Source organism: Scyliorhinus canicula, chromosome 9 (genome assembly GCF_902713615.1).
Source record: "Scyliorhinus canicula chromosome 9, sScyCan1.1, whole genome shotgun sequence".
NCBI classification, from domain to species: Eukaryota; Metazoa; Chordata; class Chondrichthyes; order Carcharhiniformes; family Scyliorhinidae; genus Scyliorhinus; species Scyliorhinus canicula.
Window position 1 is genome coordinate 50,785,889 of NC_052154.1, and position 17,065 is coordinate 50,802,953.

General features: G+C 46.6%; 1 protein-coding gene across 5 annotated transcripts in view; it reads left to right on the forward strand.

The window, feature by feature from the left end:
• heatr3 (HEAT repeat containing 3) overlaps positions 1-17,065 on the forward strand; it is a 79,286-nt gene that overhangs the window by 19,690 nt on the left and 42,531 nt on the right. For all 5 annotated transcript variants that reach the window (XM_038806685.1, XM_038806680.1, XM_038806681.1 and 2 more), the window contains exon 6: positions 16,255-16,395. In XM_038806685.1, coding sequence (XP_038662613.1) covers positions 16,255-16,395 — 141 coding nt within the window. The remainder of the gene's footprint in view (positions 1-16,254; positions 16,396-17,065) is intronic.

Here is a 17,065-nt window from a genome sequence, read left to right on the forward strand (position 1 = left end):
AACAGCTCGCTCTTTCCCATGTTCAGCTTGTACCCTGAAAAACTACCAACCAGTTCCTCAAGGCTCTCAGCACCATAGCTAGTGGTTCTATAGCTAGGGCAAATAATAACGGGGAGAGGGGACACCCCTGCCTCGTTCCCCGGTGAAGCTCGAAGTACCCCGACCTCAGCCGGTTTGCGCATACACTTGCTACAGGCGCCTGGTACAGCAATTTCACCCAGCCAATAAAGCCCTCACCAAACCTGAACCTCCCCAGCGTTTCCCAGAGGTACTCCCACTCCACTCGGTCAAAGGCTTTCTCTGCGTCCATCGCTGTTACCACCTCTGCCTCCCCACCCCTCCCTCTGAGGGCATCATAATAATATTCAAAAGTCTCCGGAGATTGGTATTGAGTTGTCTGCCTTTAACAAACCCAGTCTGGTCTTCCTCTATCACCCCTGGGACGCAATCCTCAATTCTTGTGGCCAGAATCTTAGCTAGCAATTTGGCATCCACGTTTAAAAGTGAAATCGGCCTGTATGACCCGCAATGTTCCGGGTCCTTCCCTCGTTTAAGAATGAGTGAGATCAAAGCCTGTGACATTGTTGGGGGGAGGGTTCCTTTCTCCCTAGCCTCATTGAAGGTCCTCATCAGGAGTGGGCTCAATATTTCCGAAAATGTCTTTTAGAATTCTACCTGGTAACCGTCCGGCCCCGGGGCTTTACCCGATTGCATGTCCTCTATACCCTTGACAATCTCCTCCAATTCAATCGGGGCCCCCAGCCCCTCCACCGGGTCCTCTTTCACCTTTGGAAACCCCAACTGGTCCAGAAATTGCCTCATCCCTTCCGCTCCCGTCGGGGGCTCCGAATCGTATAGTTTACTATAGAATTCCTTAAAGACTCCGTGCACCCCCCTGGATCCAAGACAGTGTTACCCTCCTTATTCTTTACTCCCCCGATTTCCTTGGCCACCTCCCTCTTTCTCAGCTGGTGTGCCAGCATTCTACTCGCTTTCTCCCCATACTCACAGACTGCCCCCCCTTGCCTTCCTCAGCTGTGCTACCGCTTTCCCTGTGGTCAGCAGTTCAAACTCCGCCTGCAGACTCTGCCGCTCCCTCAGTAGCCCCGCCTCGGGGGGCCTCCGCGTATCTCCTGTCCACTCGGAGTATCTCCTCCACCAATTTCTCCCTCTCCGCCTTTTCTCTCTTTTCCCTCTGGGATCGAATTGAGATGAGTTCCCCTCTGACAACTGCCTTCAGAGCCTCCCAGACTGTTGCCGCTGCTACCTCATCCGTATCGTTTGTTTCCAGGTAATCCTGGATGTTCCTGCTAATCCGCCCGCAAACCTCTTCATCGCCAGCAGCCCCACATCCAGTCTCCAGAGTGGGCGCTGCCCTCTCTCCTCATTAAGCATCAGGTCCCCCCAGTGCAGGGCATGGTCCGAGACTGTGATTGCTGAGTATTCTGCCACCTTTGGGATTAACGCCCTGCTCAAGACAAAGAAGTATATGCAGGAATAAACCTTATGAACGTGGGAGAAAACGTGTTAAAGTCTCCCCCCATGATCAGGTGGTGTGACTCTTAAGTCCGAGATTTTGCCTAGCATGCGTCTCATAAATTCCACATCATCCCAATTCGGAGCATGGACGTTCAGAAAAACCACCCGGACCCCCTCCCACTTTCCACTCACCATTACATACCTGCCCCCCTTATCTGCCACAATTCTCCCAGCCTCGAATGCCACACCCTTACGGATCAGAATTGCCATCCCCTTTGTCTTTGAATCCAGCCCTGAATGGGGTAAATAGTTTCTGAATATCAACTTGTCAGTACTCTTTTTAAAAAAAAATAAAAAAATTTAGAGTACTCAATTATTTTTTCCAATTAAGGGGCAATTTAGCGTGGCCAATCCACCTATGCTGCACATCTTTGGGTTGTGGGGGTAAAACCCATTCAGACACAGGGAGAACGTGGAAACTCCATACGGACAGTGACCCAGGGCCGGGATTCGAACCCGGGTCTTCAGCGCCGCGGGCAGCAATGCTAACTACTGTGCCACCGTGCTGCCCAACTTGACAATACTCTTAAGAATCTTGATTACTTAGACCTGCTGCCTCACGGCACCGAGGTCCCAGGTTCGATCCCGGCTCTGGGTCACTGTCCGTGTGGAGTTTGCACATTCTCCCCGTGTTTGCGTGGGTTGCGCCCACACAACCCAAAGTTGTGCAGGGTAGGTGGATTGAACACGCTAAATTGCCCCTTAATTGGAAAAAAAATAAATTGGGTACCCTAAATTTATTAAAAAAAAGAATCTTGATTACCACAGTAAGATCCGTTCTTATTTTTGTCATAAACTCAGCTTTTGGAGTCTCTGCTTGTAGCTCAGATATCAGATGGGTAGCTTTTTGCTGCACCTTTTCCAGTCTTACAATTTGCTCTGATGATGCAATGACAAAAATTGTACCGGAGTGCCGTTGTGTGCATCAGCATTCACACTGTGCTTTACAAAGACCATGATCTGTATGTATCTTATAGCGTAATCTCGTGGAACCACCTCTTTTGTTCTTCATACTATTCAGTTCAATTCTATTCTAATGTCAGTTCTATTCATGCTTTTAACTGCCTGGCCATGCTTGTTTCAATTGAGACCAGGAAACCAGAAGTCAGGGCTGTTGATAGAAAAATGCAGTGTGAATAATCATTGCAAAGGCACAACATATATTTGTGTTCTGTATGTGGTCATATTAGACCTTGGTGCAACATTCCATGGCTTCCTTGGAACATTGTTGACTTTAGTAACCTGCGACAACAGTGTAGTTACATGTAATTCTACAAAGTGACAGGAAAGACCAGCATTTTCATGATGCATTCTCATGTCTTGTCCTCAAGCATTTTGGATTCGATTGATTACCTTTAGGAAAAACACTTTTATTATGCAGACAAATGCAGGTAGCAAAAGGCCCCCAACGCAGCTGTGAGACCGAAAGATCTGTGTTTAAGGGTTGAGGGAAGCCTGTCGGCCTCATTTGGCTTAGCTCACTATTGTAGAAGTTATGCGGAACCACTGGAATAGGTCAACGTGGCTTCAGTTTTATTTCTACTTCGAAGAACTCTGACAAGGCAGCACTCCCTCAGTACTGCATTAAAGTGTTAACCCATAACCTTCTGACGCGGGTAAAAATGCTCCTAATGGAGTCAAGCTGACACTTACTATATGCAAAGGAGAGCAATTTTAATTTCCCTAATGGGAGGACTGCCTACATCAAATGTGTAGCTGGGGTTTATTTTTTTCTTTCTATACTTGCGTCAGATTTGCATTTGAATGCTCGATGAATGAATTCTAGGATGATTTGTAAGAGGGAAGCTCCTTACTGAAACTACACTGGGGACTATTACTCGCGTATTTTCCTAGGTAGATGTTTGATTGCCTGATTACAGTGTGCCAAATGGCCTCATCTGAATAGTCAGTGCCGACAGCCGTAATATATCTTCCAAATTGTCCATGTTGAAAAATGAGGTGGTTGGTTTAATAAATGACAGTACAGTTGCGAATTGCTTCAGTTTCTTTCAGTGCCAGTAGAACCTGGAAAAGAAATTGTGTTCAAACAGACAAAAGTGTTTGTTGAAAGGATGAAAGATGTATTATGGGCCTATTGGTTCAGACTACGCACTAACCAATTAAATACTAAAGCGCCATGACTGCTTTGCAGTTATGAACAATTAGTGTCAACTTGGGCTCAGTTGGTTATATTCTGACTTCTAAGTCATAAAATCATGGTTTTGCATTCCACTCCAGAGGCTTGAGTCACTAGACCATAAGACATAGGAGCAGAATTAGGCCACTCGGCCCATTGAGTCTGCTCCGCCATTCAATCATGGCTGACATCTTGCTCATCATGAGCCATCATTCAGGCCAACGCTTCAGTGTAGGACTGAGATCGTGCTGCATTGTCAGCGGTGACATGTTTATGGGCGAGGTCCCATCTCCGCTCTCTTGGACGGAAGGATTCCATGGCATTATTCAAAGAAGACCGGCCGGACATTAGTCCCTCAACCAACATCATCAAAACAAATTACTGGTCACAAACAGTGATTTTTGTGGAAATTTGCAGGGAGCAATTTATCTGTCGCGTACCCAACATTACTGTGACAACAAAAGAACTTAGTTGGCTGTAAAATGCTTTGGGATATTATGTGATCAGAAAATGGGCTATATAAATGCAAGCCTGCCTTTTCTTTTCACAGTTTACTGTGTGCTAGATACACTGTATATATGGCCATCATGAGCACTCAAACTAGATTTATTTCATAGATTTGAGTCTGTTAAAAGCACCGTCTAAATCAGTGTTTGTCGAACATTCTTACCGGCGGCCCACTTTTGCCGAATGGCTGTCCCTCGTGACCCACACGAACATTCACTTCCTACTTAGGCGAGCCTGTCCTTACTTTTGCGCACTTAAAATGAATAGATTTCATCTTTCTCACTCAATATTTTTATTGAGCTTTTAACATTTTATATCACAAATTTACAGGGCCAAACAAGACCAACACTTGTATCAACAAATATCACTGTATACACAAAACTGTAACACTCGCCCCCCCCCTCCCCCCTTAACAAAAATATTTCTCTTGCAGACTTTACATTGTCAGACTTGGCCAAAACACGGATTTATGTACATTGTTGTTCAGGCATTCATTTGTAGTCTCTTATAGTTTTCCTCTCTTCTGCCTGTCTCCCGTGTTTCCCTTGGGTGCTTTCGTCCTACCCCACCCCCTTTCTTTCCCTTCCTTGTTTCGTGACTTGCCGTGTGTCCCTTCCCCAGGCCTTGAAAAAAGTTGGTGAACGGCTTCCAGGTCCTGTGAAAGCTTCTTCCGACCCACGGATGGTGAACTTTATCTTCTCCAGCCTGAGAAATTCCGCCAGGTTGGACAGCCAGTCTGCAGCCTTGGGTGGTGCTGCCGATCGCCAGACTAACGAGAGTCTCGGGCAGGCGATCAAGGGAGGCAAAGGCTCCCGTCTCCTAGGCCGCCCGCATTCGGTAGTCTTTCTAATAGTGAATGTCCTGGTATCTGGGGGTATGTCGTTGTTTCCTAGCAGAGGAAGTTTTTGACCTGTATGCACCTCAGATCGTTCCCTCAGGAGCTGAAACTTACCCCAGGGTTGCTACTCTACCGTCCGTGTACATGTCCCTAACTGTCAGTGTCCCCTCGTCCTGTCTCCACCTCTAGAAGGAGGTGTCAATTGTTGCGGGAGTGAACCTGTGATTATTGCAAATGGGGGACCATGTTGGACATTTCAAAGTGCTGCCTCATTTGATTCCATGTACGGAGCGTGGCTCCTACCACTGGGTTTTTTGAGGACTTGGCTGGGGGGGGTGGAGGGTAGAGTTGGGAGTGTGATTGAGGCTAGTGCACAGAGAGATGTCCCTGCACAGGAACATTCCTCCATCCTCACCCACTCCGCTCACGGCTCTTTGAGCCTTCCCGTACTCTTTCTGTGGTGGCTGCCCAGTGGGTAGAACTCCAGGCCTCCCACATTCCTCCCCCTTTGTAGGACCTTCTTCCTAATCCTCGAGCTCTTTACTCCCCTCCCGTCCCCTCCAAACAAACACCATGATTAACTTATCAACTATGTTGAAAAAGGCCTTGGGGATGTAGATCTGGAGGGATCAGAACAGGAAGAGGAACCTGGCAGCACGTTCATCTTCATCGTCTGCAATCTCCCCACAAGGGAGAGTGGGAGTGAGCCCCACCTCTGCAGGTTCTCCTTAACTTCCTCCACCAGACCCGTCTGGTTCCACTTGTGGATCCGTGTCCAGTCGTGGGCCATTTGGATGCCCTGATAGTGGAATTTGGTCTGAGCCAGTTTGAATGGCAGGTCCCCAGATCTGCCCCTCCCCTGCAGGTTCACAGGGAACATTTCGCTCTTACTCCGGTTAAACTTGTATACCGAGAAAGCTCTGAACTCCTTCAAAGAGTTTCATTATTCCTTCCACGCTGGCCAGGGGGTTCGAGATGCAGAGGAGCAGGTCATCTGGATATAGTGAGACTCTATGCTCTGTGTTCCCCCCCCCCCCAACCTTTGGATACCTCTCCACCATTTCACTGCTCTAAGGGTGATCGCCAGTAGCTCAATCGCCAGGGCAAACAGCAGCGGGGACAGCAGGCATCCCTGCCTCGTGCCTCTTTGCAGTCGGAAGCATCCAGAGCTGGTGATGTTTTTCTGTACGCTCGCCATGAGAGCTGTATAGTTTCACCAGGTGAACCCTGGCCCCAACCGTTTCAGTGCCTCAGAGGTACTTCCATTCAACCCTGTCGAAGGCCTTTTCTGCGTCCAGGGACACTTCTGGTGTTCTCCCCCGGGTGGGGACATGATCATATTCAGCAGGCGCCTGATGTTCGCTGTTAGCTGTCTTCCGCTACTACTACCGGCACGCAGCTCACCAGCCGCCTTGCAATAATTTCCCCCCTTATCACCGCCTTCAGTGCCTCCTAGAGCATGGAGGGTGAGACCTCTCCATTTTCAGTAATGTAGTTGCCTATGGCCTGTGATGTTTCCTGGCAGCTGACCTTGTCAGCCAGAGGTCTGTCTTGATCCGGTTGTTGGTATCGTTCCCGTCTATGGCTTGTGATTATCTGTTCACAGAATGTCTTGTTGGCTAGGAGGGCCGTGTCCAGACTCCGAGATTACAATTGCGGAATACTCTGCTCCTACTATCCCTGAACGCACCACTTTTCTCACTATGAAGATGTCGATCCTGGTGTAGATCCTGTGTATTGGGAGAAGGAGATCTCCTTCTCCACTGGGGATGTAAACCTCCGGGGATCCACTGCCCCCATCTGCTCCATGAAGTTGTTCACTTCTCTCACCATGTTTGATAGTTTCCCTGATTTGGGGCTGGATCTGACCGTCTGTGGGTCTTGTACGGAGTTAAAGTCTGTCTGTCTCTCTCTCTCTCTCTCTCTCTCTCTCTCTCTTCTGAGCAGTGTGAATCCACCAACCTTGACATCTCTATCTCCAATGAGGCGCTTCTGTCGCTCTGGTCGGTTACTACTTTCTCCAGCTTCCTGATGGTTGCCTCTTGCGCCTTGAACTGTTGCTCTGTCTTTTCCAGTGCCACCTTGAAGGGGGCCAGTGCTTCTGCAACCGCCGCCTTCACCTTTGCCATCGTCTCTAGTTTGATAGTGTCTCTGTGCTTTAGGAGCTCCTGTCTTAGGAGGTCATCCACTTGCTTATTGATGGTAGTCTGGCATGTGCCTTGTCGATTCGTGTGCAACTGCCTCCGTTGTACTCCGCATGTTGATCGTCGTCTCATCCTTCCTTTCCAGGCTCTTTCTGATCCTGCCGTCTTTTCGGCTCCTAGAATTGTTTGCGGGCATTTTTTGGTAGCTGTGGTGATGATCTTCCTCACTTATGACAGCAAATTGCATTCAGTTTTACATATTTAAAGTCGTGATGTTGCATGGCAACAAAATAATTCCACAATGCATATTGCAAATTTCACTTACTAACGAGCAGTTTTATATCCCGACGCTGAAATGGCAGGTTTTGTCCAATCAGACGTTTCCAACTCGAACCTGGGCTCCAAAGTACTGCGTAATCAATCGGAGTATTTGACACCCCATGTACCCTAGCTAAACACATCCGCTGATCTGGCAGTGCTGAATCAACATAGGTACGTGAATTCAGCTTTAAAGAAATACGGCAAATCTTATTCCTCTCATCAACATATAAATTCAAAATAAATGTTTGCAATCAGACCATACGCCCACTGACTGTACGTCAGTCACCCACGTTTTTCAGACGTCATATCATTTTGAAATCGATTCAACAGCAAAATATTTTGATGCACATGGGGAAACAATAATGAGTTGGATTGTGGGATTGTGGGATAATGATGATCCTCATCAAACTCTGAAGTCATAGCCTGCCTTCATGGCTGGAAGTTCGCGTAGGACTGGATGTCGGGCCAGCGATAGGTGGCGTGGACAAAAAGACAAAGGGAATGTAAATGGTGGTGATAATGACTAAGAAGGGTGCTGATCTTGGCACATTAAGGGATCAGAATGTGTTAATGGCAGAACAGAGGTAAGCAGTGTGTAAAAGAACAACTTGGAACAGATGGCCTGACTTGCACTTCCAAGCTTTTGTGTTGGGCTCTTTGGAAAATGGGACCATTTTTAGACAGAAGATGTTAAATTCCCAAAATATAAAATGACCAGCAGGTGCCCCACGACTTTGCTCATGTGTAGTCTGATTCTGGAGAATATTTGCAATAGCTGCTACGTTGTCCTACGCTTTTAAGGCCACTGCTCAAATACATGCTGTGTAAATCTAGATAATTCTGGTCAATTGTAAATTCTTCATGTGCACTTGAGATTGGTATGTTTTTCAAATATCAAGCTGTATAATTGGATTTTCTTTCTCTCTCTCTCTCTCTCTAAAGTCATTGTTTATCTACAACATAATCTCACAGATGCATGCTAGATGCAAGACTGAGTTACACATGCTGGATTTGCCACGGTAGTTCTCTCAGTCAGAGGCTATGATGTGGGTGGAGTGGGAAACTCTGGGAGGGGCGCACGTTTCCAATCAAATAATTCGGGGAAAAAGTTCAGAAGAGACCTACCCAGTAACATCCAAGTGTTTTTTTATGATTGGTTCCTGGAAAATGAATAACTTGTTTACCTTTCCCACTGCAGACTGATTATGACTGGATAAATCTGTATCGTATGCATATTTTCAAATTTTTGTTGTTCGAGAGCAAAGGTAGTTTGTGAACAAAGGTAATTGCTGTAAATATTCAGAGTAAATTACAAAACGTGAAGGTTCCACTTTTAAATTGGTATTATGTTAAAAATACTTGAACATAACCAAGTTTTTTTGAAGAAAATTACTCCAGCAAAAAATTCAAGCATCACCGCTTGTGTATTGATTAAGGACTGGAGAGGAATAGTTAACTATATGTACGATTGCATAAACAGACAAATTACAAAAAGAATGTTCCTCTCAATATTTTTCTTATCCAAGTTATCTCTTTAGAATTAATGCTTTACAACTTCCGGTGGTGGCATGTGGGGAGTAGTTGCACACAAGGTGGCTCTCGTCTGGGTACTTTATTTTTAGGCCTTTTCGTCCAGCTTTTGGGGACTGTTTGGATTCAAACTTAAATAATTCGATGGGGTATGGTTCCCACACAAGGGGAGTTCCCAGAAGGTCCAAGTCAAAGAAGCCAGCAAGTAAAGAGTCATCAACGGATTCGGAAGCCTCTCGAGACTCAGCTGCTGAGAAAATGGCGGAGGTCACTGCTGCGACTCTGGTCACTTCACTGATGGCTGAAGTGCTTCCAGGCATCTGGGCAGCGGAATTTAAGTAACAGCAGCAGGCTGACTCCCGAGGACCCCCACAATTCAATAGAAGTGGCCCTGGCTTCCATTTGATTGGCCCTGGTGAAGGTGTATGAGACGGTAAAGATGCATGGCGCGGTGTGGAGGCTGCTCTCTCAAAACAGAGCTACCAGATTGCCACCTCAGCCAAGGAGACCATGTTGGCCGGTGGTAATAAAGCACTGCGTGTCAAGGTGGATGATTTGCAGAATTGCTCCAGGAGACAGAACCATAGAATTGTGGGGCTGCTATAGGGAATGGAAGGCCCATATCCAACTGGATCCCCTCATAACTGGATCGAGTTCACTAGTCACTTAGGCAGACACCCCGTTCCGGCGAGCCACCACGGGCAATCATTGTAAAGTTCCGGAACTGTCAGGAGAAGGAATAAACCCTGAGGTGGGCGTAGGACTACACATTGGAGAGCAATACGATCAGGATCTATCAAGATGTGGGAGTGGAGCTGGTTAAAAGGCAGGCGGCAAGTGGGATGGGAGTTTTCGGAGAAGGGAGTTAGGGCACTAAAGGATTTGTTTTTGGGGGGCCGCTTTGCGGGACTGAAGGAGCTGGAGGTGAAATATGGGTTGGCGCAGGGGGAAATGTTTAGGTATATGCAGCTCCGAGATTTCGCTAAGAAGGAATGCAGTACTTTCCGGTGGCGCCGGCCCCTACAGAGTTGGAGGAGGTGCTGGTGACAGGGGGGGTGGAGAGGAGGGGTGGCGTCGGCAATTTATGGGGCGATTCTGGGAGAAGAGAAGGCACCGCGAGAGGGGATTAAGACAAAGTGGGAAGAAGAGTTGGGGGAGGGCATGGAGGAGGGGTTGTGGTGTGAGGTGCTCTGCAGGGTGAATCGTGTGTGAGATTGGGGCTGATACAGCTGAAGGTGGTGTATAGGGCACATCCTCACAAAGACGAGGATGAACCAACTCTTCGAGGGGGGGTTCAAGAATGTTTGTGAACGCTATGGGGGAGTCCCCGCAAATCATGTTCATATGTTTTAGTCCTGTCCAAAGTTGGAGGGGTATTGGAGGGAGGCCTCACCCCAACAACCCAAAGATGTGCAGGGTAGGGGGATTGGCCATGGTAAATTGCCTCTTAATTCGGGGAAAAAAAACAATCGCGTACTCTAAATTTAGATTAAAAAAATAAAATAAACCATTCATCCTTTAATGTGAAATTAAAAATTCCATTCTAGATCGTGCTAACCGTTACTCCTTGAACACGGTTAGTTTTATTTGTGAATGTGCTGCAAAGTGCTCTGTAAGGAATTGAACTTTGACCTGATCAGCTTTGATGCCATCTAGTGGTGTAAAGCTTAATAAATTCATGAAAGTTGTTTATACCTGAAAATCTTTGAGCAATTTAAATAAATTGTGTGAAAAAAATACATACAGCAAATCTGAATGATGCTGCAAGTCCAGATTAATTGTGCTCAGGTGATTATTTAAATTAAGACTATCTTATATCAGTTTGAAGTTATCGGGATTTGAGTGTATGTTTAGACATTGCAACAAGCTATGTTGGTTGTGGTGGTCATGATGGTATAGACATAGAATTTACAGTGCAGAAGGGGGCCATTTGGCCATCGAGTCTGCTCTGGCTCTTGGAAAGAGCAGCCCACTTTAGCCCACTGCTGTATCCCAGCAACCCCACCCAACCCCTTTGGGCACTAAGGGAAATTTAGCATGGCCAATCCACCTAACTTGCACATCTTTGGAGGACTTCCGGTGATGGCGGGCGGGAGGCAGCCGCACAATGGAGGGCTCCAGTTCGGGAATGGCATTTTCGGGGCTTTAAGCCCGGTCCCAGGGTCCACGGAGGCGGCAAAAGCAGGGAGGAGGCACAGTAAAGGAAAATGTCGTTGGTGAGCAAAAAAACGGCCGTTAAAAAAACAACTGAAGGTCCGTTGGGGAGTGGAAAGGTCACCGCGGGTCAAGGAAAATGGAGGCTGGAGCACCAGGGGAGACCGCATTGCTTACGGCTGAAGAAATGACAACGGTGATGGCTGCGGAATTCAAAAGGCAGTTTACAAAATACATGGAGACAACGAGGAAGGAGCTGAGGGAGGTTTTGAGTGTGCTGGTGGAGGAGTCGATTTCCCTGGTGACGACGGCGGTGGCGAGCGCAGTGGCGGAGGTGCGGGAGCAAGGGGAGGCGCTGAAGGATGTGGAGGAGACATTATTGCAGCACGGTGCTCAACTTACCTCGATGGGGAAGGAGATATTTCATAGAATTTACAGTGCAGTAGGAGGCCATTCAGCCCATCGAGTCTGCACCGGCTCTTGGAAAGAGCACCCGACCCTATCCCCATAACCCAGTAACCCCACCCAACACTAAGGGCAATTTATCATGGCCAATCCACCTAACCTACACATCTTTGGACTGTGGGAGGAAACCGGAGCACCCGGAGGAAACCCACGCGCACACGGGGAGAACGTGCAGACTCCGCACAGACAGTGACCCAAGCCGGAATTGAACCTGGGACCCTGGAGCTGTGAGGCGATTGTGCTATCCACAATGCTGCGGAAGGTGATAGAGAATAACAAGGATCTGCGAGGGAAAATGGAAGACCTGGAAAACAGATCCAGGCGACAGAATTTGAGGATTGTGGGGCTACCCGAAGGAGTTGAAGGGCCGAAGCCGACTGAGTAATTTGCCGCGATGTTGCCGAAACTATTGGGGGAGGGGGAGGATCCCTCCCGAAATGAACTGGATCGGGCTCATCGTTCGTGGAGGCCTGTACCAAAGGCGAGTGAGCCGCCAAGGGTAGAGACTCTGTGTTTCCGTAGGTACAGTGTGAAGGAGAAGGTCCTGTGCTGGGCAAAGCAGAAGCGGGTGGTGCAGTGGGCTGAAGCTGGTATACGTGTATACCAGGACTTTACGGTGAAGCTGGCGAGGAGGCGGGCTGCCTTCAACCGGGTGAAGAGGGCACTGTACATTAGCAAGGTGCAGTGCAGCATTGTATATCCAGCGAAGCCGAGGGTGACTTACAAGCTCAAGGACTTTTATTTTGGAATGGCGGAAGCAGTGGAGGTGTTTGCGAAGGCAGAAGGACTGTGGCAGAACTGAGAAATTGAGAAATGGCCATGTGCCGAAGTAACCTCATGACTGTATTGTCGTCTTTTTTGTTTCACTGCGTGTGGTTGTATGGGCTAAAGGAGCCAATGTTGTATATATTTGGACAAGGGAAGTGATGGAACTTTCACTCGAAGTGAGGGCTCTTTAGGGTGTAGGTGGATATGCAGGGTTTGGGTGCTAAAAGGGGATTTCTGGGCTTTCCTTGGGCAGTGGAGGGGAGGAATTAGAGAGGTGGGGGGTGTTTACAACTCTTGGGTATCATGTACGGTACTCTTTCAGAGGTTGGATGGCATTGAGTGTAGGGGTGGGGGGGAAGGAGTGGACTCTATAGGTTAATGGTGACCATGGGCGGTCCCGGACTCCTTTTTCTTTTTCGCCTTTGTTTTCTTTGTTTCCACCGTGGGAGCGTTTGTTTTATTGGATGCATATATTGACATGTGGGCCGTTGTTTGGGGTGGTGGGAGGATGGGATTGTTATTGTTAAGGGGGTTGATTTTGTATTTGTTACCGTTTACTGTCTGTGGGTGGGGTGTAAATTTTGAAACAAAATGTGAAAATGGAGAATAAAAACATTTAAAAAACTTGTATGTCTTTGGACTATGGGAGGAAACCGGAGCTCCCGGAGGAAACCCACGCAGACACGGGGAGAACATGCAGACTCCACACAGACAGTGACCCAAGCCGGGAATCGAACCTGGGACCCTGGCGCTGTGAAGCGTCAGTGCTAACCACCGTGCTACCGTGCCGCCCGAATTGTATGCTGACATCATACAATTGTATGATGTCAGCCGAGGTAACCCCCTATGAGCATATCTGCTGTTTTCATTGGAGAATGTTTATTTGCTTGGTTTCTGATGGGTGTTTGCTGTATCTTAACAAATAATTACAAGGAAGGAGCATTGCTTCTGATTGGATGTTTGAACAGAAAAGCAGGTACGCTCTGAGTGGGGGCTGGGGCGTGTGGATGGAATCAACAACAATTGGGTTTGCCTAAGTAAGTAGAGAATGCTCCATTTACCTGGTGCTACTTCTGCTAAATGCACGTTGGGCAGCGGGGAGGGAGGTGCAGTGGTTGATCTGTGGATTGGTGTTTATCTGTTGTCTTCTATTAATCATAAATTATATACAGTTTCAACATCAGTTGTGCATTTAATAGCTTTCACGTGTTATGACGATTAATGAACCACCAGTTGTTTGGATTGCGTTTCTAGGTCGACCTGAATCCCCGCGAGAAACTGTCTGAAACACATTGCAGCGTTTTTATTACAATAGTTTCCGCAGCCCGTGATAATAATCGCTTATTGTCACAAGTAGGCTTCAATGAAGTTACTGTGAAAAGCCCCTCGTCGCCACATTCCGGCGCCTGTTCGGGGAGACTGGTACAGGAATTGAACCCGCACTGCTGCCTTGTTCTGCATTACGAGCCAGCTGTTTTAGCCCACTGTGCTAAACCAGCCCGTGATAGAATAAGTTCCACTTTCCGAAAGTAATTACAAGCATGTTTAATTGGTTGTGCGTTGCACAAACCTCTGATAGAAACTTCAAAGTACTGTTTTTTTTAATACAGTTAACCTTCAGGCCCACTACAGCCGTTATCAGTAGCACTTGGCTTGACATTATTTTTACAAGCCATGCTTGCTGTAAAGCTTTTAAAAACAGAATTGTCTCCATGGATGTTTAAAAGGACTGTGATAGTAGAAATTGGGAGTGAGATCAGTGATATAATTCAGTGTTCAGATGGCATTTACAAACAGTTGGAGCTACATTCTTGTGATTTACGTTGCTTGAACCAACATTATAATTCTTTAAATGTGTTGCTTCATTGTCGAAAGAATTGATTAGGTTTGACCCAGTAGATTTCAGGAGTAACAATAGTTTCAACTCGAGTGCCCTACATATTTTTTATGAACCTGCATGTTCACAGAACAGTTTCTACCAGCTGTAGCTGAATCAAATATGAGTAGATAATCATTGAAGATCCACTGCATTCTGGGGCTTAGCTTTCTCTTCTCTTCCCCTTTAAAGGACATTGAAAAGATATTTCTCATAAATCTAGTCAAAAGTCATCACTAGAATTAGACTATTTGTATCAGTGGTCTTTTGCTTTCAGCTGCTCCCAGTGATTACCTTTTTCTCACTTGCCGATCAATAGGATGATGGATCAGCACGTCTATCTGTCTGGTCTGGATCTTGTACGTCCAATTGAATATAATTAATGACAGCGGAGAAGAAAATGAATTCACAGGCTACAGTTTATACGGCTATGAAATGATACAGGTTCAAATGATTTGTATCGGTCCAAATGGCCAGATTCTGCCCCATAAATTTAATGACCACCGAGCTTCAATTAACAGACAGCAAAGTATAGTCTCTAATCCTCTTTTGAAATATAATAGAATTTTTTTCACTTGCTCTCAAGAAGTCCTTGTCATTTGGTTAATTTATAATGACAGAATTGTGTTTGTGCTTTTCTTGGTCAAATATCCCACCAAGCTTTCTGCTCTGACTCCAGTATTTCAGCCTGAAGGATACTTGTCCCAGCGCCTCACAACCCCAGCGCCTCACGGTCCCAGCATTTTTCTCTTTCTTTGGTGTCACATGCTGCGTGGTAAAGGCCGCAACTCCCACCAATAACCACCTTGCAGGATGTGCCCCGGTGCCAGATCCATGGTGCTGAATGTGATATTGGCCAACAACTGTCTTCACTTGTTGACTACTGCCTCACTGAAGCAGCCATACACCATGGGAAGTGTATTGTACATTACTTTAGATAGGGTTTTATTTTGTGGCTCCTGGTGTTCCTTCTACGGGTAGGCAGGATACAAAATGGCCACCTTAGCCTGGGCAAGGTGCAGTGTGGACTTGGTATTCAACAACATTGAGTGTCTGTGACTGCCCCCTGCGGACTGTTGCATGGAGCGCCCTCCCCGTTAACGTTCTGAGTACGTATGACAGGGTTAACGTTTTGAGTACGTATGAGCCTTCTGCAGAAATCTTTCTGGTCCTGCTGAGTTTGCACAGCGTGAGCTCCCTGGACTGTTAGGTACTGAGTGAATTTTAGCAGGCTGTGTAGCACTGCTGTGTAGCACCTCTGCTGGTTTAGCTGCAAGCACAGTAAACTCCTGCCTGGAGGCAGCCTGACTCACTGGCTTTGGGTGGATGGAAATCTCTGATGAAGTGTAATTTAAGCAACATCTGCCACAGCTGCTGCCACTCACTTCACATGCGATGGGCTTCCTTTCCCAGATTTGACCTGATTTTTAAGTAGGTTATGCACAACCTCCTCATTTAGATCAAACAATGCAGTTGGTAAAATGTTCAGTTCACAGTGAGCCCAATTCTGCCCTCAGCCACATTGTGCTCAAGTGGTTTTGCAGCAACAGAGTCACTGGATGGTGGTTAGCTTCAGCCCCAGTCCCTCCCTTAATCCCAGGGCATTGAGGCTCCTTGCAGCATCCCTTTTGGCACCTGCCTGATTCCAGCAGAGACTGGGATTGAACCGGGATCCTTATTGGTGTGGGTGGCTCTGCTACTGATCGGATACATTCGCTGAGCACTGGGTGCAGTCCTGACCCATCTGATTTTATTGTACGAACTGCCAAGATTGGTGTTACAGGAGCAACGTGTATGCATCAACATGCAGAACCCGACGGCAACAAACTATACTTTCAATTCACAAAAAGCCAGCTCTAATGATGCATAAATTAGGATGACTCTCGGAGTCTCAGTATTTTGTTCTGTTTATACGTTAACTTTTTATACCCGAGACGGAATGTGACTGAGGTGAATTTGATGCTTCCATCCACAGCTTATTGCTTACAGACCATCACTGAAGACAATGCTGAGCTTCTGCCGTCTTTAATCCCCTCAGCCCTCCAAGTGTTGGAAATGCTACTTCTGTCCTCGGAAGATACCACAGAGCATCTGCTGCTGAGGACACTTGTAGCAGGTAAAGTGTGTCATGGAAAAGCAAATTGAAAGCCTCTGAAGGCCGTTTATCCAAGATAAGAAAACATTCATTTTGTTTATTTGATTATACATTTATCTAAATGTCGCGATATTTGGATGTATATTTACTGCAGAAAGCCTAGCTGTAAATACATTTTTAAATGCTGAAATAAGTCAGTGCAATAGTTGAGATCTGGTCCTATCTGGCCGTGAGGTACATTACAAGAAGGCGGGGGTTTGGGGCGGGGGGATAAATAGCTGCTTCAACATGGCATCTTTTTTTAGGAGTTGATTTGGATCCTAGTTTTTTTTTTTAACCCTAAAAATCTTTCAGCAAAGGATCACTTCTCAATGAATAAAAACTAGAAAAATAATTGCCTTGGTTCAGCCAGGCAGAAACAAACGATGACGATACAGTAGTGGACTAATTGAAGATTTAAAATACCTGTAGAAATTATGAATTTCCAACTGACACGCTTCTGTTAATTTCAGAAGATCTTGTGGAAATGCTTTTGAAATAAACTTGGGTTTGCTGCTTCTAGAAAATTCTATTTTTGTCAATGCTGTGAATTGCTAAATGGATGCGAGATTCGTGCTCTTCATTCTCTGCATACATTTGTTTCAGTGCAGTGATGTTAATGTGGGTTCACAAATGGTAAATTGTTAATAAA